Raw genomic sequence first — 23,459 nt, 5'->3', positions numbered from 1 at the left:
TAGATTTCTTTCTTCCTTTCTTTTTTTTTAGATTACTTTTAGGGAGAAGCGGCTCAGTAGTTAATAGCATTTGCTGTTCTTCTACAGAACCTGAGCTCAGTTCCAGCATCCCATAATGCAGGTCACAACTGCCTGAAACTGGAGCTCTAGGGGATGTAACATCTTCTTACTGCCTCTAAGGGCACCCCTACACATATGGCATAGATATTACACTTTAAAAAATCAATTATTAGAAAGAGGTAAAAATTAATCTTAAATGTCTTATCATTTTACACTTAGTAAATTAGAGAAAACTTTAAGAAGGGTCACACCTGCTGGTGAGGTCGCAGTAAGATTCATCTACTGCCACCATAAAAGGATAAAGCTCTTTCAGAAGCCAATAAAAGCAACACCGGATGGAGCTGAAAAAAGGTCATACCTTTGAAAAAAATCTACTCTTGAACATCTTTCCTCAGGTAAATTTTATAAAAGCAAAAGCCATACGGACATAAGTGTTCACAATACCTGTCTTCTTTAAACATACAGACACTCAGACATAGACACACGCACAGACACTCAGACATAAACATAGTCACAGGCACACACACAGTCACAGACACTCAGATAGAAGCACACACACAGACACATACACAGTCACATAGACATACACAGACACAGACACACACACACACAAACATACACAGAAATGATCACAGACACACATACACACCTATTTTTTTTTCTCCTGGTGCTAGGAGTCAAACCTAGTGCCTTTGTAGATGCTAGGCAGTACCCACCTAGTACTCTACCATTGAGCTGCATTATAGTCCTACATTAGCATTTCCATTATAGCCTCACACATGGTATGCTACACATCTGCAATACCAGCACTGGAAGGCTGAAGAGGGATGGCAAGACTGACGTTAGGGGTCACACAGCAAGGCTTGTCTCCAAAAACGGAGGGAGGAGCTGGAGAGATGGCTTAGCAGTTAAGAGCATGTGCTGCTCTTCCAGAGGAAGGGTTTAGTTCCCAGAACCCGCATGACACAGCTAACAACCATCTATACTTCCAGAGGACCCAACGCCCTCCTCTGGCCTGCACAGGCATTGCGTACATGTAGTACATAGATATACATTCAGGTAAAAACACACAATGCACATGTAAGATAAAAATAAATGAAATTTGGGGGGAAAAAAGAGGAAGTGGAGGAGGAAGAGATGTAAAGTAACTGTTTACCCTAATTGGTAAGATCCGGTATATACTATGTTATAAATAGGTTTAAAATAATTAAGAGACAGACAGCTTTGCAACTTGGAAGACATCCCTTTTCTTTGGCTTCCAGCCCTTTCTAGCCATAGCTAATAAAATAACACTGAAACCTGAAGTGGAAACTTAAGGAAGGGTTCTTTGGAAAGTTGGTTGGATGGAGTTTAGCTGGGGCAAACACATGAGGAACATTTAGCTGAGGTGGACACAGGTGAAAGACTATGGCAGACTCATGAAGGAATGCTTAGCTGAAGCAGACGCAGGTGAAAGGATGTTCTGCTAAAGCAAGCATGTGAAAGGACATGTGATGAAGGAGTCTTTGATAATAATATGTACACATTGGTCCTCCTTACAGTGCGTAGTCGGGCTGTATTTGTTGGGGCTTTATAGAGAGAAATGCACCAAAAAGCTTTTGGTGCTGTGCTGCAGTTTCTTGTCACTTCTGTGGACTTAGGCTGATTGGCAGAGTGATGTCAGCTAAGACAGACACACATGCTGAGGCAAGACCCATGGAGGACACGTAATGTTTGGAAGGTATAAATATGACCTGACAGACAGTGACAAAGGTTGAGCTAGGTTTGCTTATAGAGCTAGCTGTGCAATACTTATTGGTCTCACATCTTCTTCACTTTGTCTGAGGCACAGCCAAGACCCAAGGGTCTCCTTCTGGGTCCTTTCTCCTGACTCAAGCCGAGGCTGAGGTCTGGCTGTCTATGCTAGGTAGTGCCACCACTGCTGATTCATGTTTGCTATCCTGACTCTAAGGAACTGGACTATTGGTGTATCCGTGAAATATCGGATCAAGTTGCCGCTGCTAACCTGTGAACTAAACTGCCAATTTCCAGACATCACAGATGGGAGTTACTCCCAAGAACCTTTCTAAATAGGTCCACTTCCCCATATCCTTTCTTTTCTAGTACCTCTCGTGGGTAATGGGCGACAAGGGAGGTTAAAGCATTTAAGAACCATCATTAAAAATAAGGTTTAAAAAAATTAAAGTTACATGAGCCATAGGTGTCAGTGGAGAAAAGAGAGTGACACCGGTGATCTTGGAAGTAAATTCCCAAGACTCAAAGCAAGCACTGCACTTTTTCTTATATATATATATATATTAAAAAAACAAAAACAAAAACAAACAAACAAACAAAAAACCCACATCAAGTTTGCTAAGCAAAAATTCTATACATTTAGCCAATACATCAGTTATCCCCTCAGCCAAGCCAGAGGTCAGGGGTGTGTCCTCTGACCCACCTTCCATCAGTAATTCCATCAGCCAAGCCAGAGGTCAGGGGCATGTCCTCTGACCACCTCCAGATGCTTCTCTGAGATGGTCCCTCTTCTTCACTGACTCTCATTGGTCTGTGGTCTTTATCATTTTCTCCTACAACTACTGAGATAAGCTGATCCCCCGTAGGCACATTGCCCCTCACGCTTACCCTGTCCACTTGAGTCAACTTCTTACAACTCTAAAACTAAATATACAAGTACTGTGTCCTTCCATGGTGATAAGGGTACATTTGGGACTAGTTTCCTTTATTTGGTTATTTTACCATGCCAGGAATTGAGCCTGGGATTGAACCTGTACACAGGCTAAACAACTGAAATACATTCCCGGCCACAGGACCGGATTCTTGGTTGTCTATGGCAAATCAGGAGACAGTTTTCAGAAACCAACTCAGTAAAAGCTGGAATTTGAATAGTAAAATTTAACCTGAGAGTGACTGACAGACTAAGTTCCCTGTCCAACCATGATCTTTATGGTCACTACTTTGACACTTACTGCTCTAGAATCCTAACAATGAAGGGAAGAGTAAGCCAGCTGGCAATGGTAAGCAATGACAATAGCTGAGGTTAAAGTAAAACCCACAGGCTGCAGGAGAAAGAGGATACAGCAGGCATGGGCCCACGGGCTGCAGGAGGCATAGGCTGGGCTGACAGCAGGCATGGGCCCACAGCAGGGAGAGGTTCATAGCAGGAATGAGAACATTGCACTGCACATAACACACCATACTGGTCTGAATGTGACCAGACAATGTCACAAGACAAAAATCAGAGTCTTGATGTACTAACTTAACTGATTTGCAGACTGAATGAATTGGCTCAGACTGAATAAAGTGATGTTTCTATTCTGAAGATTAGAACTGGAAACGCTCAATACTCAGCATAATATTCCATCTGGAACAGCTTCAGGATTATTGAGAGAAGGGGGACGCTCAGGAGCTCTTCCAAATGGGATATTACAAATGCCTTTCAATTTGTCAAAATGAAATGACCAAGCCAGTCTGGTGCACTAGCACCAAAGTGGTCTCAAAGATATGGCTGGTCGTATGTACTTAGTTAGATACGGTGGTGGTTTAAAGAAGGATGATCCCCATAGGATCAGAGATTTAAATGTTTGGTCCCCAGTTGTAGAACTGTCTGGGAAGGATTAGGAGGTGTGGCTTTGTTGGAGGTGTTGTCACTGGAGGTGGACTTTAAGGTGTCAAAAGCCCATGCCATGGTCAGCTAGCATTCTCATTCTCTCTCTCCCCCACTTCCCCTCTCTCCCTCTCTGCATTGTGCCTCTGGATCAGTATACAAGCTCTCAGCTACTATTCTAGCATCATGTTCCCTTCTATGATGGTCATGAGCTCATCGTCTGAAACTGGAAGCCCAATAAATAAGGTCTTCTATAAATTGTCTTGGTCACAGTGTCTTAGCACAGCAATAGAAAAGTAACTAAGATAGATACTCCAGCTTATCATGGGAAGGTACTTTGAATTTATGGTGTCCTTCATCTCAGGGACTGTAATCTTTTATAACTTACTAGTTCATTAATTATTAAAATTCTTCATTTTGTGTTCCCAAATGAACTATGAGGTGGGGAAATGTGTGAGCTGGTTACTTATAGCATTTAGTTTTTAATATTTACTTTTTAATCATCATAGCCTCAAGGAATCTTAAATAACTCAAAAGTGTAAAAACTGAGTTTTCCCTTCAAAAAGTTGAAATAAATTCTTTCTTTATTTTCTTCTTTTTCTTCTTCCACCTCCTCCTCCTTCAGCAGAGTAAAAACAAACAAAAAACAAACACCTGAGATCATTAACTTTGTCAATTTATCTGGATTTTAGAATCTCTGGATATGTCTATAAGGTGTTTCCAGAAGGACTTAACAGAGTAGGTAAGACTCACCCTAAATATGTGTGGCATCACTACATGAGCTTGGGTCCTGAACTGCATGAAGAGGAGAAGGTGGGCTGAACAGCACCTTTCACCTCTTTCTGCTTCCTAACTGTCTAAGTTAGTATTTTATTGCTGTGAAGAGACACCATGACCATGACAACTCTTATAAAATAAACCTTTTTATTGGGACTTGCTTACAATTTCAGAGGTTTAGCTCATTATCATCGTGGCAGGAAACATGGCAGTAGGGAGCACAGTGGCAGGCAGGAGTAGTGACGGAGAAGTAGCTGAGAGCTACATCCTTATCTGCAGGCAGAGAGAAAAGATACTGAGTCTAGCATGGGCGTTTGAAACCTCTAAGGCCACCCTAAGTTAACACACTTCTTCCAACAAAGCCACTCCTCCTGATCCTTTCAAATTGTGTCACTTAATCCCACACTCAGGAGGATCAGAGTTCTAGGCCAGCCTGGTCTACAGAGTGAGTTCAAGGACCACAGAGAAACCCTGTCTGGAAAAAACAAGTAGTGTTATTCCCTGATGATCAAGCATTCATGAGACATGGGCACAGAGGCCTTCAAGGGACACATGGAATTTTAACTTGCATCTTTTCTCTATTTCAATATATAACAAAAAAATGTTGATTGCAAATGACAAGATTTGCCTTGTATCGGGAAGTCTTCTGCCCTAAGCCCAGAGTCACTTACAGTCAGGACTGTAAAAAGCTTGTGTCTAACCCAGGAGGCTGGGCCCCTAGCAGGCTCTTAGGAAGAGCAGGTGACGAAGTTGCCCTCAGTGCACTCAGGAAACAATCACTGTCTAGAGCAGAAGTAAATTGTCCTGACACTGCCTCTCCAGTCATCCAAAGTGGTTTGCGACCTCAATAACTCAGATGTGAGATGCAGGTTAAAGTTCACAGTGTAAGAAGAAGCGTAAGGATGAGATTTTTGCAGAGAATTTTAAGCCTTCACCGGAGACCTACTTCTAGTCAATAAGGCCTTCCTTTCAACCTCCAGGCTCTATACCTCAAAATCCTCCCTGGATGGCTTTTATCAGAGGTGTGTGGTCCTCCCTTTGGAACGGAAAAGGTCAGCAGTCTCAGTGACAGCAGTCACTCATTGTCAGAGTTCTTTTTATATCCTCATGTTTTGAAATTTTAGTACATTTATTTATTTTTAGGGGTGTGTGTGTCACAATATGCGTGTGAGTGTAAGTCACAGGACTGTGGGGTTCTTGGGGTCCGCTCCCTCCTTCCACCATGTGGGTCATCAGGGCTGACAAAGATAAGCACTTTATCCACTGTGCCACCTCACCGTTCCTTTTTAGTAGTTTTATTTCCTAGAAGAATTAACAATTCAGGAAAGGATTCTTTCCCTCTCAGAAGAGAGCTTTAAACTGATACTAAACCAAAACTAAAGAACTTGCCTTCTGGGCATTCTCTGGAAGGGCTCAGGGAAACCCAGGACGACCAATCTAATGTTTCCAGAGCTGTTTTACCTCAGGTTTTGAGATTTAAAAAAAGTAAAAATTACGGCTACGGTGAAGAACAGATGATAAAAAGTAGCAAATGCAGGAAGTATATGGGTCCAGGTGAAGGAGGTAACCTCATAGCCTGGACTACATCCTGTAGCTCACCTCTGCCAGGGACTAGTGCCTTCTGCAAGGCTTTCTTCACAGAGCTGCAGCCATGTAGAAGCCCGTGGCTAGGAGAGATGGCCACGTGGGAGATGCCATAGATGGCCTCAGGGGTGGCTGTGTATGCTGTCAATTTCTCTCCTGTGTCTTCTCCATCAACCTGGCAGGATGAAACATGGTATTTTATTCTCAGTCCTCTCCCCCCTAAGTTCTGGAGCTCCCCATGCCACCCATTCCCTCATTTCCAAACAGCCATGGCAGCTTCTGACCACAGGACCAGGAATGTATGCAAGAACAGAATGGAGCAATCCTTGGTCAGTCTCCACTCCTGCAATCCGCACCAGGTACCCCAAGATGACGATGGAGAAAGCATGCTCAGAAAGATGCCTTCCCGGTTCTCTTTGTGCTCAACAGCGCTGTGGTCTGGTGCAGAGCTGCTGTGTATTCAGAGAGTTCCAAAATACAAACGAGATCCGTAGGTGTGAATGCTGTGCCAGCGTCTTATCACCTTTAATGTGAAGTCCAGGTGACAGCCTACACAGTCCCCAATCCAGTGGGCCTGCATGCCTTTGATTCCATACCACTCTGGGAGGTCTGCCAACGCATCCTGCATGGCCTGGGGAAATAAAAAAAAAAGAAAGAAAGAAAAGAAAAGTAGTAAAGGTCCTGTGAGAACGAATGACGTGGGGCTTGAGGTAGGAAAGGTGGGGACATGGAAGAAAGCTCTGGATATCAGACTCCCTCAACACTTCCTCATTCTGCTGCCTTAGTCAGGACAGCAAAACACAACAGACACACTCAATTCACAACCCACCTAAGCAAGATCAACCCGACCTACCTCTGTTCAACATTTCATGGAAGCAAGCTAATAGACAAAAACCTCAATTAACATCTTTGCTGAATGTGTTTATAGCTTCTCTCCTCAAGTCTGGGGGTCAAAAGAAAATCTGCAGATGAGCTCCACCTCTCCCCCTCCCTTCCTGCCAAAGATCATTCCAGTTGCCTATCTCCAATTCCCACAGAATTTTGTATCACCCTCCCTAGAATCACTTCACCCTTCCTTCTTCTTCCTGTTCCCGCTCTAACTCCTCAAGTTCTCTATATCTCTAGTTCTCTCGCTCTCTCTCTCGCTCTGTGTGTGTGTGTGTGTGTGAGAGAGAGAGAGAGAGAGAGAGAGAGAGAGAGATTTTGATAGAGAGTCTTACACGAGAGAGAGAGAGAGAGAGAGAGAGAGAGAGAGAGAGAGAGATTGACAGAGAGTCTTACACAGCCCAGGCTAACCTTGAAATTCCTATCCTCCTGCTTCCCCCTACAGTGCTGACATTACATGCTTGGCATACTGGCAGCCAATGATTTTGATTTGTTTTTTGTTTTTTGTTTTTCTTCCCAGATTGCACATCAAAGATGGGAAAGCTCCTGGTGGAGGTGCTTAGCTTAAAACATTCAGATGGAGACGATGCCCAAACATTCAAATAGGAAGAAATGTGAAAGTTTGCATGTGTTAATTCTAGATATTTGCTGGCCTAAAATCTAAGCAAATCTATGAATATCTTTACAAAATAAAACAATTTTTTATTTGGCCAAATGAAATCATTATCTTGAAGCACTAAACAAGCTCTTTTCAGTCCCCTGTGTGACACTCAGCTTTTGCTAGCCACAGCTGTCCATACTCTTTGTGGGAGCTGCAATTACCGAGCCAGCAGGCAGCAGCTCTGGTCTCATCTACCCATGGCAAGTAGTGCTAGCAGCTCCTCTTCCCATCCCTGCCAACCACAGGTATAGAAGTTCTCTTGGCTCACAGAATAAAAAAACTTGGGGAAACACCAGGTTTTTAGAGGTTTTTTTTTTTTTTTATAAAATGGTATGAAATCCTGAAGAATCAGGTTTGGTGGAACATACATTGAAGGCCCAAGGCAAGATACCCTGTGCACAAACACATACAAATGAAAGTGTCTAAAAAAAAAAAAATCATAGCTCTCACTTCCCAAGGGAGAAATGATGGTTTATTCTGGAGTAGAACCAGAACCAGAGATTCAGGTTACATCAAATTCTATGTTCCAATGTGGTAACATTTGGATGACGTTTTTATAGGAACAGAACAAGGAAAGTCATAAATCAAGTCACTTTTTAAAGGCACAGGTACTAAGAGCGATGAGGCAGCTACAGCGAGGTGGGAAAAGCTCTGCTTCAGGCCTCGCATCCCATCTGATAGAATTGCAGCCTTTGCTTATTTGAATCTGGAGGTCCGTTTATACATTCCAAAGAAAACAAGCTCTATTTATACCCTGCCATGGATTTACCTAATGGACACAAAGATGTCAGGTCAAATACAGAAGAGGCAATAAATGGCTACTAAGAAGGCTTGAGCTACCCCAAGAAAACTTGGGTCTGGATTTGCAACATCTTAACCTCTCTATATGTATGTTTTTAATCAGTGAATTAGCAGCTTTCATTCACAAAAATAAATCTGAGGAAGCCCGTATGTCAGAGTTGGAGGGAAGCCTCTCCCTCTGCCCTACTCAATGGACCCTCGGACAGGGTACAATTTGGAAACAATTTATTAACTATCCCCATTTAATAAGAGCAGTTAGCTAAAACTGATAACAGGATTTAGGCATCCAACTCAGCCCACCCCTTGCCTTGTACCTGGAAAAGCCCAGTCATCCTCCTCCCCTCATGGGTGACATAGCACAGCTGCCTGTGAGATACCACCCACACTGCTCTGCAGGTCTAGCTTGCACTGTCTTTTCTCCCACCTCAGCTCTCTTTGTCAGCCAGTGGCTGAGTTCATGCATACCACTCACAGTGAACAACTCTGAAGGGCAGCTTGAGAGGAAGAAACAGAACACACTGCACAGCAGCCTTTGATAAGACAGTCGAGTTCTGTTTCCAAGGTCAGAGTCTTTAGACCCTGGAACAATAGCGCATGAAAGGGCTCCTGGACATAGCCTTGCTCCTAAGCTGACCACATGAACACACTGGGACAAACACAGAGATCTTAAGATCCCTGTGGCAGACAGCTCTCAAGCCAAGCCAGGTCCTAGTGCTCACTCCTCCTCTGCCTGGACTATAGAAGCTCAAAAGCCATGTCCATTTTGCACCTCCTTTAATGGTGGGGGTGGCCACATGACACAAACCTGAGTGGAGTTCTTTGGGGTTGGGGGGTTGCTGGACAAAGCTCTTGCTTTCGGATTAGAAAGGACTTGTTTACACTGCTCCTGTTGCTTCTGCCTTGAATGGAGATGTGGTCTCTGGAGCTGCAGCAGCCATCTAGCAACCGTGAGATCACAAGCAGGAAGAAAAGGCCAAGGGAAACCCTGGGAAGCCAAGTCTGGTCCCAGCAACTGCTTCTCATTATGTGGGAAAAGTAACTTCCTATTTGCTTACACCACCGGACTCGGGTTTTCAGTTGCTCGCAGCTGAAAGCATTCTTAGTTGATCCAATGTCTTATCCTTAAGTACACAGCAGGACTTCTTTACTAGTTCAAGACAATTTCTATCATACCAGGTGTTCAGGATATCCCATCTCACCCATCTCAGCAAGTGTAGATTCCACATGCTGGGACCATTAAGTCTAGATTCTGCAGGCTGGGACCACTGCAAAAGCATTTGGACTGGTACCTGTAGCCACACTGCCCATTCCACAATGTTCTTATGAAAACACAACTATGGGAACAGGTGAGATGGCTCCATGGTTAAGAGTGCTTTCTGCTCTTGAGAAGACCTGAGTTCAGTTTTCAGCACCCACTTTTGGTGGCTCACAACCTAACTCTGGTTCCAGGGCATTCGAAACTTCCATCCTCCTCGGGCACATGTACTCACAACCACAGAGCCACATACAAACATATCATTTTTGAAAACGTATAAATCTTTTTTTAAAAAAGGCTATCCCATAATTCTGACATCACTGACTTCTTTACAATATTTCATGATTTCATATGGCTCTTGTGCTGAAGTCAAAATTTGTAAAAATTAATGCAGTCCCTAATTACCTCTCCAGACCTACTTTGAGTCTTCTTCCTACATGGCTCTCAGTTTAACATACACTGTCCATCTCTTAGCTTTTCAACCCTATGTGGTGCTTTGAATAAGAATGGCCCCTATAGACACATGTGTTTGAATACTCAGTCCCTAGAGAGTGACAAGTGTGGCCTTGTTGGAGGAACTGTGTCATTGTGTGCGCAGGCTTTGAGGTCTCATATCCTTAAGCTACACCCAGTGTGGTACAGTCTCATTCTGCTGCCTGTGTGTGGATCAAGATGTAGAACTCTCAGTTTCTTCTCCAGCACCACGTCTGCCTGTGTGCTGCCATGCTTCCTGCCATGATGACAATGGACTAAACCTCTGAATGTAAGCTAGCCCCAATTAAATGATTTCCATTATAAGAGTTGCTGTGGTCATGGTGTCTCTTCACAGCAATAGAAGCCTGAGACACCCATCACACATCCCTCACTGCACTGAGTTGGTGTTATGTCTATTCCCTCTAACTTGTCTCTCTGCAGCCCAACACTGAAGCTTTTAATTCAGATGTACTCAGATGGTCCAGATTCTCAGTTAGTTCAGTGTTAACGGTGGCTTCTGCTCTCCTGAGATTCAAAACAATCACCTTTTCTTTTAAGTCCTGTTCATTTATATAGAAAATGCCTTCATTTTATCAACTAACTTCAACTTCTGGGTCTATGTCTGTTGGGTAGCAGAATCTTGCTTTTTAAAAATGTAGTAATTTTGTTTGTCTTTTTTTGAAAGACAGGGTTTCTTTCTCTTGATAGCCTTTATCTTTGATAGTCTTGGCTGTCCTAGAACTAGCTCTGAAGATGAGGCTTGCCTTGAGCTCACAGAGGTCTGTCTGCCTCCACCTCCCTGAGTGCTAAGATTAAAGGTGTGCACCATCACCACCTGGCATGTAGTAACTTTTATTACCTGTTGGGCACTGCAGGTGATACTCTACAGGGGTGTTGATCATGCTCGACTCCCCTTGGATCTGTTTTTTTCTAGAAATTCTATTTGACCCCTACAGAGGCTTACTTTTAATCTTCAATAAGGCAACTCTGATCTGCTTTTGTCCTCAGTCATAGGGTGTTATCCAAGCTTCCAATTGTGGCCTTTGGGGATTCAGTGTCTCTCTTAGCCATGTGTAAAGCACAGGTTCCCATGTGCCTCACAGCCCTGGGTCTGCTCTCCTACCAGAGTCCCCAAATGTTCCAGCATCATGGACTCTCCCTTTTCTTCCAATTTTCAGTGCTAACCTCCTAAGAGCTTTTTCAATAAATCTGCACAGGAGTTCAGCAAGAACCAAGAGTTACCATGGTAACTCACCATTCTGCTTGAACAGTTGAAAATTCACAGCTGACACTTTAAAGAACAGTGTTCCTGGTCAGGTTATTACATTTCCAACTAGAAGCAGAGGTCAAAACTTAGGAGCTAACCAGGTGTCCTTCCAATACTGCCATCAGAGTTTCATGGCACATCAGCTAGGGGACTGGCACCCCTCCTTTCCAATATGCTATCAGTCTCTGGAGGGAAGGGAGAGGAGAAGAAATGACCCACACTCAGGAATATGATAGACCTAAGGCTAGCGGAGAGGGGCTGCACAGAAAGCTATGCTCTCAGCTTTGCTCTCCTCCAGGCAAGCTAATAAGCTCTTTTGAACCTGTCCAGATCCATGCCCAGGGTCATCTGTATCAGAATAAACTAAAAGGAAATGAGTCTCCCTGCAGATATCTTTAGAGGGAGGACTGAGGGTCTGCTGAGCTGGTGGGATGAAGTTTTGTTTTGGTCCAGAAGTTGCCTAGGACTGTGCTTTCTCTGCACATGAGTCTTATATACTATATCTGACCTGAGTATCTGCAGATGAGACACAGACTTTGTCTGGGTATACCATAGGTTGCCTTTGAGACTCAGCTTAAAACAGAAGCACTGAGTATTACATACATACAGAACTCAGGACTTTATCCAGGCCACTATGACTTACTAAGGAACTCTGTTTCCATGGCTGTCTTTGTCTTGATCTCTGAACATAGAATCAGCCAGAAGGTACTTGGAGCATCATCGGGTCTAATTGCTCAACTTACTTATCAGGAAACTGAGGCCCAGGGCAACCTACACAAACAATCAGAGGCACAGGAGAGCCACATCTGGAGCTCTGTACTTGGCCCAGCTTACTCCTACTCCCTGGCCTTCCCTCCTGGAGACCAGTCAGCTCTTTACTTCTGGGTTACTATAAGCGATGGCACAGAGAAACTTCAACTCAAGCCCTATGGAGCATCACAAAGATTCATTCCCTTTTTGGATGTATAATTGCAGATAGAATTACTGCTGCTTTGAGGACAACTCACTAAAGAAGAATTGTAATGACCTCCAGGTGTCTTTCTTGTTAAAACTTCAAGACCCTTGCCCACCACCCTGTATGTACATGAACAACACTGAGGCTCTCTGCCTCCCATGTCTTAGGACTCTGCTTAGGCTCCTTCAACAGAGTTGACAGTGTGCTATACCTACACACTGGGCATTACTGAGAGCCTCTGACCACCACTTACCTTTGCATAAGCAGTTGTCTTAATGAACCACTGTCGGAGGTATTTCTTCTCTACCTTGGCTCCAGAACGCCATGAACAGCCATATTCATTCACCTGTTCATTGGCTAGCACTGTTTGATCCACTGGATCCCAGTTAACCAAGGCCTGTTAGGATACAGGAGACAGGGGAATACACCGTGGTGAATGCCCTGTGGAGGCTATGTTACAGTGTGGCTCCAAGACTGAGGGCATCTTTGGGGTGAGTTGCTTGGCCAATGTGCCACTAGTAAGCTGTGACAAGGACACATAAAATGCCTTTGTTAGAATAGGATTGGGGAAGACGGACATCTGTGAGCACATGGCCAATTCAACCTTAGGTTTTTCTTGATGATATGATGAACATTCAGGATTAAAATTATTAGAACACTTTGGAAGAGAAGAAAAAAAGGTATCTATTTAAAGTTTAGGAGAATAGGGTTATAATTTGCAGAGGAATTAAATATACTGGTCTTTAATAACAACACTGTTTACTGAGTGTTAAACAAGTGCTAGTTCCCATGCTAAGCGGTTTTACAGCTAAGTGGCTATCTAGCTCAGGGTTAGCTTCAAACTTGAGCTATTCTTGCCTCAGTCTCTCGAGAGCAGGAATTACAGTTGTGTGCCACTACCCTTGGGTTATGTGAGGCCCTTTAATGCTCACAATCAACTTTGTAGTAAGTAGAACCATCAGAGAATCCTATTCTCAGAGAATGATGAGGAGAAGTAGAGAAGCAATATAACAAACCTAAGGCCCCAGAGACACCGACAGACACGGAAGGAATTTGGGTCTCAAGAAACTAAATTATGTTTGTAATTCTTGAAGATTGTAGTTTAAGTTAATGTAGACTATACAAAAAGTAGGTAAGTCTTAAGTGAACAATTAACGAATTTTTAAATGAGTAAACATGTGACCACTAATCTTGTAAAAATACAGAACATTTTCAGCACTTGCAGAAAACTGTTATGCTTTCTGCCTTCAACACTGTACCCCATGGGTAACAACTCCGAGTCCCACTCACAGATTCACTTGGTTGGTAGAACATGTGGTCTCAACCATGATGAAGGCACTCCAGAGTTCCTGTTACTTTCAGTCTTTGTTTAAAACAAATACCTCTGCCTACCCTTACCACTTTGTGACATTCAGGTGCCTCCTGGTACCAAGAAGGCACCGAGTACAAAGCAATCTGGGGATTGCTCTACTGACTGGAGAAGCACTGCTTAAAAACTTAATGGAAGACTATGTAACATGTGCAATTCCTCAGCACCAGAAAGTATTCACAGTAATTCCGACAGAGACAGTGCTAACAGCCATGTGCTTCACAGACCCTTCTTCCTTCCTGCTCATGGCCTGCATCCACCTCAATTCTGGCCTGCAGGCTGGTTTGCCTTCTGTGAGAAACTATGGTGAGCTGAAGGAGGTGCTGTAGCACCTTCAGACAGCCTGTCCTGCTGGGTCAGGAGCCTAACACTGCCCTCCAGCCCAAGTCAAATGGCAAGGATTTTCTCTGTCACCCGTGCTAGACCATTTCCAAGTCAGCACAGCCAGGCCCTTTATTATGCTCTCTTCAGTGGCTTTTTCAAGACGTGTTGGGATCTGACTGGTTCTGGATGTCTCCCACACTTACATAAAGGTCAGGGTGGGGAGAGGTTAGCCATCAGCCATAATCTGGGTTATGATTTTACAACTGCAAGTAGTTTAGTCACACAAAAAACTGAAGCTATGCCATCTGGAATCAGATGGGAAGATGAGCCTTGAACAGTTGGTTTCTCTAACATGGGATCTCCTAGGTCTTTACCTCGTAAGTATACAGAGATGTCCAGGGTAGTAAGGATCTAGGACCTAAAAGTTTTAGGTTCATAAACTTAAGGAAATTGGCTCATCTTTTATTACCACTAACACCAGGCAGATTTCAGGAGGTAGAAAGAAAGGACTGAATACTACTGCTTTATTTTTGGAAGTGCTCGTCTGCTGCAGTTGAGTCTATGAACCTAAAGTGGCTCTCATCTTCACCGTTATGTGCAAACAGGACTTTCTTTGTTTCTCACATAAAAGTTACTATTTTTGTTTTGTTTTGGTATTTTTGAGACAGGGTCTCACTATGTAGCTCTGGCTGTCTTGGAACTCATTGTGTAGACCAGGCTGGTATGAACTCAGAGACCTACCTGCCTCTGCCTCTTAAAGACTGAGATTAAAGATATAGGTGTGCCATCACACCTGGATAACAGCAATGATTCTAAGATGGAGAGAATTTATAAAATTTTAAGAAGGAAGCTAACATGAACTTACCTCCTTTTGATAGGCCAGTCCAGCTTCATAGAGTTTGATAAACAGGTATTGAGTCCATTTGTAGTAATCTGGCAAACATGTAGTGATTTCCTGCCAAAAAGGGAAGAGGTATAAACACACAGCCAGGCACTCCACCACACACACCACAACTTAGAGATTTGGGTTTTAAAAAGCAATTAAATTGCAAATTTACCAACCTATTTCCACAACCTATTTCCTAAGTCTCAAAAGTGGGTGAAGAAGCCATTTATGCTAGGAAGAAAGAGATGCTGCCCTTGGACTGTCTCCCCTATCTTTTCTAGATGTGTTCAATGAGAATAGTCTCAGGTCTCATGGAAGAAGTTACAGTATAGGAAACAGCTATGAACTTTTTTTTAAAAAAGAATTTTATTTATTAATTTATTTTATTTATTTGAGTACACTATAGCTGACTTCAGACACACCAGAAGAGGGCAACAGATCCCATTACAGATGGTTGTGCGCCACCATGTGGTTGCTGGGAATTGAACTCAGAACCTCTGGAAGTTAATGTTCTTAACAGTTAATGTTCTTAACCACTGAGCCATCTCTCCAGCCCCAATTTCTTTTTTTAAAGATTTAATAGTTTTTGTATGTATGTGGGTGTGGGGGTATATGTGCATGAGTTCTGTTGTTGACTGAGGCTAGAAGAAGCCATCAGATCCCTTGTAACTGGAGTTACAGGTGGCTGTGAGATACCAAATATGAGTGTTGGAAACTGAACTTGGATCATCGGGATGACCAGCAAATGCTCTTAACTGCTGAGTCATCTTTCCACTATGAACATTTTTTGCCAGGATAAACACATGCTGGGGGCCAAGAATATAGCTCATCTGAAAAGAAATCACAAATGTCAGGAGTATTTGTTCACTGTGATGTGATTCTTATTTTGTAATAAATCTTTTGTCTACACAGAACCTAGGTCTAATAGCTTATCTAGCCTCATTATTTTCTCTTTATTATATAATATGAATCAAGCTATTGTCTACCTGGGGAGATTAATCAAAAGTTCCTAAAGTTTACTTTCTGACTGAAAAACAAGTTTAATATAGAATTTTAAAAACCAGGGCTTCATGCATGTTAGGCAAGGACCCTACCTACTGAGCTACATTCCTAGCTTTTCTTGGTTGTTTTATATGATGTTTTGTTATTGTTGTTGTTTTAAGTAGCAGAGTCCTAATTTTAAAAAACAATTATATTATTTGGGTGTTACTGGGAATAAAACCCAAGGCTTCAGGCATGCTAACAAGTGTTCAACATAGAGCTATAACCCCAGCCCAGAAAACAAGTTTTTAAAAATGTGGAACAGGGGTTAGAGAGATAGCTTAGCAATTAATAGCTCAGCAAAGAGAACTGACTGTTTTTCTAGAAAGTCTTGAGTTTAATTCCCAGCACCCACACGTGGCTCACAACCATCTATAATCGTAGTCCCATGGAATCCGATGTCCTAGTACGGAGACATACATGCAGACAAAATACTAATACACATAAAATAAATAAATAAAAATTTTAAAGATGCAAAATAACTCAACTCTGACTACCATCTCCATCTCCCCATTGTGAGTCTCAGACAAATCTGCCAATATAATGGTGGTTCCAAGCAGCCTGGCCCCCGCCAAAACCTAAGCTCTGGTAAATCACCAGCTCTCAGGGACTCCTCAGGCACCTGATATGTAGGGGTGCCAGGCATGAGGAAACTGCCAGTTCCAGGATCAGACCAGCAGGCAGGGAGTAGCTTGCCTCCCCAGATCCTGTTATCAGTGCCAGTGCTGCCTTCTCAGCCCTGGCCTGCTAGTAGGACACAGACTTGCCCTTTTTAGTTTTCTAGACAATTACCTTTAAAGCTTTCATTATTAACAAACATATGTCAGGAGCTGTCTTCTACTCTGTTTTACTCATCATTTTATGCTCTCCAACACTGAAACACCACCCCCAAATGCTGCTGAATTGAGAATAAACCAGACACATGAGTCTATATACAAAAGCACATCTGTATATCTCATATAAGTTTCATAGCTAAATTCTCACTGTGCTGTGATCACAAACACACAGGGAAAATAGATTTGAATTGAAGAGTAGAATGGGTGAGAATTATGGGAAATATATTAGACCTTGTTATGGTAGAAATATCTTTTTAAAAAACCTTTATCCACTACAGTTTTAAGGAAGTACATAAAGCAAATATAAAAATGTCAAGCTGTTAAATCTAGGGATGGGGCCCATTAACACTTTATTTTGTGTTTATTTGAGTTGTTCATAATGAAATATCAAATCTTTCTAATTAATATAATATAATAAAATAAATGGATTATAATAAATATGCATTATAATGAAAATATTTTATAAGAAATATTTTATAATGCACTCTTAGATCTGCTTCTATATATATTTTTTTTATAATGCACCTCTTGGATCTCTTGGATCTGCTTCTAGACACTGAGTAAAATTCACATAGCAATAGAACAGCATTATCTTTAACTAGGTTTGTGGTTTTGAAAATTAGTTTACCTGAGGTAGAAAAGGAAGGTAACCTTTATCTAGCCAACCATCTACCTGTGTTCCTTTTGGGCATCATTAGCTCAAGGTGAAAGAGGCTGCGCCCCCATTTTCTCCCTAACTTCCCATGTGAACTTGACCTGTTTCATTTGCTGCTTCTACAGCTGCATCTAGAGAAAAACATAACGCTAGCTGCTGCATGGCCAGGGCCACTGCTGTGCACCTGCCTGAGGGGACCAGGGCTGAGGAGGTTACAGTGGCTCCCCATGCTGCACCTTCCTACCTGCAGTAGGCTAGCTATCTATTCACTAAGTTGAGCAATGTACATTTTGAGAGCCACAGATTTCCTTTGGAGACTTCCATGATTTGCTCATTAGAACAAAAGAAAAAAAAAATTCTAGTCTTCTAAAATCATCAAAGGCATTTTTTAAAAAATTATATCACTTAAAAGCTTTTAGTTTAGACAACTGGCTAAAAATCAAAACCCTCTTTTTAGATGTTCACTGTGAACTACTTACTGAAAACACAGTTCTACAGTCAAGAGGCCATTGGGCTTAACACCCATGAAAATATTAACAGTCTCCCTGTCTCTAAAGCAGAGACTCTGCTCCCTGGGAATTATCTGGCAATGTCTATAAACAATTCTTTGTCACAGTTTTGTGGTGTGTGTGTGTGTGTGTGTGTGTGTGTGTGTGTGTGNGAGAGAGAGAGAGAGAGAGAGAGAGAGCGCGAGAGAGAGAGAGCGCACATACGTGCACACATGCTCACCAACTAGTGGACATGTGATTTAATACTGCAGAACTAATATAAAGGAGAGTTCCCTAGCCTGGCAGTGGTGACACACACCTTTAATCCCAGCACTCTGGAGGCAGAAGTAGGTGGATCTCTGTGAGTTCAAGGCCAGCCTGGTCTACAGAGTGAGTTCCAGACAGCCAAGGCTAAACAGAGAGACCCTGTCTTGAAAAACAAAACAGGCCCCTCAAATTATCTAGCTAATCATAGCTTTCATTTTTGTGAATAGGGTCTTGTATGTAACTCAGGCTGGCCTTACACTCAGGGTAATCTTCCTGTCTTACCCTCCCAAGTATTAGGTTTACAGGGGTGAGGCACCATATGCTGTTTTCAGCTTTAAATGTTAATAGAGCAATGTTGATCTAAAGGTTTATATTATTTCATTTTAGGTATGAAGCCACAGGCAGATCAAAGGAACATTAGCCAGATAACTCTCTAGTGGGCAGTCCACAAAGTGACAAAGAAGGTTAAATCTTGTCTCCTGGGGCTAGTCCATTTACTGAGTTTCTCTCCTCCATCAAATATGGCCCCTTCACTGAACATGACTGGCAAACCATCGGGAACCTTGCCCAGACACAGGTCAGAGCTAGAATGCTGCTTGCTGGGGACAAGTGATTTTTTTTTGGTAACATCTAAATTTTAAATAATTTAATATATCCCTAAGTGTTAGTCTGACTTAAAAATTTTCATGTATTAAATGTTTCTGTTCTGAAGTCAGAAAGGAATGTGGTTATAGATAACCCCTCCTACAAAACAGATGTCAACACAGATGTGTTTAAAGATTGCCTCCTGGAATCTAGCCCATGAACCCAAATATTCAAATCCAACCACATCTGCAGGGCCCACTCAGGTACCTTGCATATGTGGGGTGGGGCTCCCTGCAATCCTCATCTGCCCACAGGCATGGATGGCACCAGTAAGTAAGACTTCTCGGTGAGACCATCAGAAAAAGAAAATAAGACTGACTGTCCCTAAATTCCCCAACACTTCTCTTCCTTGCTTTTTCCTGTTTTCAAATAAGTTCACACAGGTGGAGAGATGTCTCAGTATTTAAAGGCACTTGCTGCTCTTGCAAAGGACTGGGGTTCAGTTCCAAGTATACATTTGTCAGTTCAGACCTGTCTGTAAGTCCAGTTCTAAGAGATCTGAATTTTCTTCAGGCATGCACATGGTGCACATACAAACATGCAGGAAATCATTCCTACACAAATAAACCCACACCTGCATTAAGGTACTGTTGGTTTAACACCAAGTCAGGTAATTCAAGTGCATGGCTCTAAAAGCAAATACAATTCACTCCACACAGATCTCTATCCAAGTATCAGCTTTTATAGCCTGTGAGCTCCAGAGAGCACCATCTAGCTGTCTATCTGAGATCTCAGTGAAGTGGTTCCTCCACATTGCAATCTTACACTTTACACTGTCTGAGGTTGGTGTTGAAAATATTTCATAGGTTTATAGGACCCACGGCAAAAGATACGCTCTCTCACAACACAAAGAGGGACAAAACAACCTCTTGGAAACCAACTATCCTCCCTTAATGATCTTGAATAACTTAACCAATCCAATGTCACAGTGACTTGTGGCCCAGTAATTTGGCATTGACGATGTACAAGAGGCTGAGGCAGCACTGCCTGGTTATGTCTGCAGTACAGAAGAACACGTACACTAGATGTTAGGATCATGGCATTCAGGACCCATCTGGTGCTCTGCGACTCCTTTCTTACTCTAGAAATATCTAGATGAGTGTGATGTCAGGGAAGGACACTCAGAGGTCTCTCAGCAATCCCCAGGCAGAAAAGGGACATACAGTGTGATAGAGCTTAGCACAGTACTGGTTTGGGTCTGTTAGCTCTTCCTGTGGTTTTTGTCTGGGGATTTTTCTTTTCTTTTTTTTTTTTTTTTCTTTCTCTATAGAAAGCTCATAGCAGGGGGCTGAGGCAGGAGGACTGAAGGTTTGAGGCCAGCCTGGGTTATACAGTGAGTCTCAGACATTCATTACACAGCTATTGATAAGAGGGAGAAGTGCTGCAGGACTGTGACCTACACAAGATGGAGTCAGCAAAGTAAGTGTGAAGGCAAGGAGCTGGGTGCTGGTGTTAGAAAGGCAACCACCACAGAGTTTAGTGCTGGAATGCTTGTTCAGCATGCAAGAGGCTCTGGGCTCAATCCCCAGTACAAGAAGGGGAGAGAAGGCCAGCGAGATGGCACATCAGGTAAGTGTGCTTGCTTTCACACATGTGCTTCTAGCCTTGGAGACCCAGCCAAGCCACCCAAGTCCAAACAATAAGTAAACCTCAAGAAAAGTTGTTAATAAGAGAGGCAATGACTCGATGGTGACGAGTGGGGAACAGTTCACCACCAAACTAGGCTAAAGCTTAAAGGCCAAATGCTCTTCCCTCATTCAGGATGTAGCACTGTCTAGACTTGTTATTTATGCTCCTAAATATTATTCACTTCTCAAGCAGGCTGTCAGATAATGAGAAAATGAAGGAGCACAGGGCTACAGGAAGAAGCCCCAGCACTGGATGACCTGGACCATCGCAATCAGATGACTCTCTCTGACCTCACTAGTGTATTCTGACACAGATGTTGCCACCACTATAAAAATGAAGAAATCTGATGAAGATCAGCCTGACTTTCCAACACTGCCAACCCCTCAGATGTATATTGAAGGTTCATGAGTCTTCATGGAACAAAACACTGAGTCCAGGGGTTAAGGGTATTTACAAAACAGTCAAAGCTAGATGTGGTAACATATACCCACAATTGCATACTCAGGAGGATGAGGCAGGAGAATCCCCATGAATTTGAGATCAGTCTGAGTTACACAATGAGTTTCGGGGTAACCTGGTCTACAGTAGGATGCCCCTTTCCAAAACAAAGCAAGGCAAAGCAACTCTGGCCTGAAGCAGAGTTTTAGATAATTTTATAAATAAAGCAGGTTTTTAAAGAAAGGAGTATACCATTGTTCCTGGTTCATTCACAGCACCTCATCTGAGAAGAGTCTCCCCAACACACCATTCAGTGATTTAAGAAATCTGTGTGCAGAGCCTCCAAAACTCCAAAGACAAATGGAGAACTGTGTTTATTATTAGCAATTTCCAAATCAAAAACACAGAACAGTAGCCTTTGGGAAGGAGACACATGAGGTCCCCTGCTCAATGATCTAGTGTCATACTGGCTCAGCAGTATACTTCTGCTCTCTCTTAATTCACCAGTGAGAAGACACTGAGTAAGGTCACCTGCTGAGTCATTTGTTTGTTTGTTTGTTTTATGTTTTCCAAAACAGGGTTTCTCCACGTAGCCATGGCTGTCCTGAAACTTGCTCTGTAGACCAGGCTGGACTCAAACTCAGAGAAACTTGTCTGCCTCTGCTTCCCGAGTTCTGGGATTACAGGTTTGTGCTACCACTACCACCAGGCCAGCTGATGGTAGCTAAGACAGTCACTGGTAGGCAGGGGGTTAGAGGGAAAAAAAATGGATCTGCTATTATGCACATGCATTCACTCATAACTCAACTCCAGAGTATTGTCCAGGGAAGAGAAGGACAGGGAGAGCTGGCATTCCAGGTCAGGCTATACACACCTGGGCTCAGGTTCAGGAAGGTGACCTTTCCTCCACCTCTGAGAAGTCTGAGGACTTTTACAGTCTCACCATCTTCCTCAGCACTTCATCCATGTCCATCTGCCCCCTTGGGAAAAGAGAAGCAAGCTTGCTGCTACCTTCACATCCACCAGCTTCCCAGGCCAGGGCTGGCTTGTCTCCTCTCAAGGTCCTGTTGCATTCCCTCCTAGCTGCATCTTTCCCAGTGGCTCCTTGACATCCTCAGGACCACACTATGCCACGTGGCTTCCCTCCTCCTTTCTGGACCATCATCCCCATGGTCCTAAAACCAGGCTTACTGAGACCCACTGTGGCCTTCTCCTGGCCTCTTTCTTTTGTTTCTCTTCCTTCCATCTGTCAGTTTCCATCTTTACCTGTATCTCCTATTCCTTCCCTGCTCACCTCTTTGCAGAACTGAAGGAAAAGTGTTAATATCAGGGTAATTAATTAATCTTGAACCTAACATTTGTCTAAGCACTCATTTTCAGGCTATTATGTTCTTCCATGCAGGACTATCTTTAGGCTGAAAATGAACATTTGAAGAAAACCAAAACTGACAAATGTCAGGCACCACATCTTTATAGTGTGTTTTTTGTTTTTTAAAGATCTTGCTTTCTAAATCCAGGGCCAAAAGTTAAGTTCTTAAGTGATTTGAAAGGTTTGCTTTCTACATTTCTTAAAGAAAATTTAGAATATTAACAGCAGGGGGTTGAAGCCAGCAGTTTTGAAGACACTGTCTTATTGAAAATAGCTCCTAGCTCCTCTTCAGAAGGGGTTGGGGAGAGGGAGGGAGGGAGAGAGGGAGGGAGGGAGGTAAGGAGGGAGGAAGGGAGGGAGGGGCGGGGGGGGGGAGAGAGAGAGAGAGAGAGAGAGAGAGAGAGAGAGAGAGAGAGAGAGAGAGAGAGAGACTGTATTTGACTTTTATCATGTAACTGGTGGCCTGACAATTTCTACAACCCATGGTATTCAAGATCCTAGGAGCTTCGCATATGCAGACAAAAAGCAACAATTTGGTAAATTTCTTGGTAATTATTCTTTGTCAACTGACAAGAACTTCATCAAGGCATTATAACAAAGCACAGCTTTGCTTACTTGACATTTAGGGACAGAACACTCTCCATAAAGTGACAGAGGAGATTAATTAGTTTGAGTTGCAATTTGTTGCCAGTCTAGGCAGGCAGAGACCAGCACTCCATCTTTCTAGAAGGAAGGAACACTGATACAATTTATGTGATTTGAAACACCCTCAAACTTTCAAGCTCCACAGGGCAGAATCTTCCAACAGATACTTTTACAAGGCTGGTTCTCTAGGGTTCCTGAGAATGGGAAAGCATTATTTTTTTCAGGCATGAATGAGGGCCAGGAGTTGGAAGCAAATGCTTCTTTACCAGCCCACAAAGCAAACAGTGGCAGCCACAGAGCTATCTGCACCTTCACTAAGCAATGAGTTGGAGAAACTTGCCACAGTGTGAACAATTTCACCTGAGACAAAGACCAAGAAATGAAATATAAATTTAGAAAAAGCCATAAAAAATACCAATAGCCCAGCAGTATGTGTGCATGCTTGTGTGTGTGTGCTTGTGTGTGTGTGTGTGTGTAGGGTGGGGGTCTGTACATGTTCATGTCTGTGTTCACATATGCTTGTGTGTGTGTGCTTGTGTGCTTG

The 23,459-nt window shown here is 42.9% G+C and overlaps 1 protein-coding gene across 1 annotated transcript in view; it reads right to left on the bottom strand.

Annotated features, from left to right (window-relative positions):
* The window catches only part of Lars2 (leucyl-tRNA synthetase 2, mitochondrial), a 92,965-nt gene that overhangs the window by 37,743 nt on the left and 31,763 nt on the right, over positions 1–23,459 (bottom strand). The window contains exons 6-9 of the mRNA XM_021171924.2: positions 14,882–14,971; positions 12,577–12,720; positions 6,549–6,656; positions 6,041–6,200 (exon numbers count right to left, since the gene is read on the bottom strand). Of these exons, the coding sequence (XP_021027583.1) occupies positions 6,041–6,200; positions 6,549–6,656; positions 12,577–12,720; positions 14,882–14,971 (502 nt within the window). The remainder of the gene's footprint in view (positions 1–6,040; positions 6,201–6,548; positions 6,657–12,576; positions 12,721–14,881; positions 14,972–23,459) is intronic.

This window comes from Mus caroli, chromosome 9 (genome assembly GCF_900094665.2).
Source record: "Mus caroli chromosome 9, CAROLI_EIJ_v1.1, whole genome shotgun sequence".
In the NCBI taxonomy this organism is placed as follows: Eukaryota; Metazoa; Chordata; class Mammalia; order Rodentia; family Muridae; genus Mus; species Mus caroli.
The sequence above is the reverse complement of the archived record's forward strand: the minus strand, read 5'-3'. Positions and strand labels throughout refer to the sequence as shown.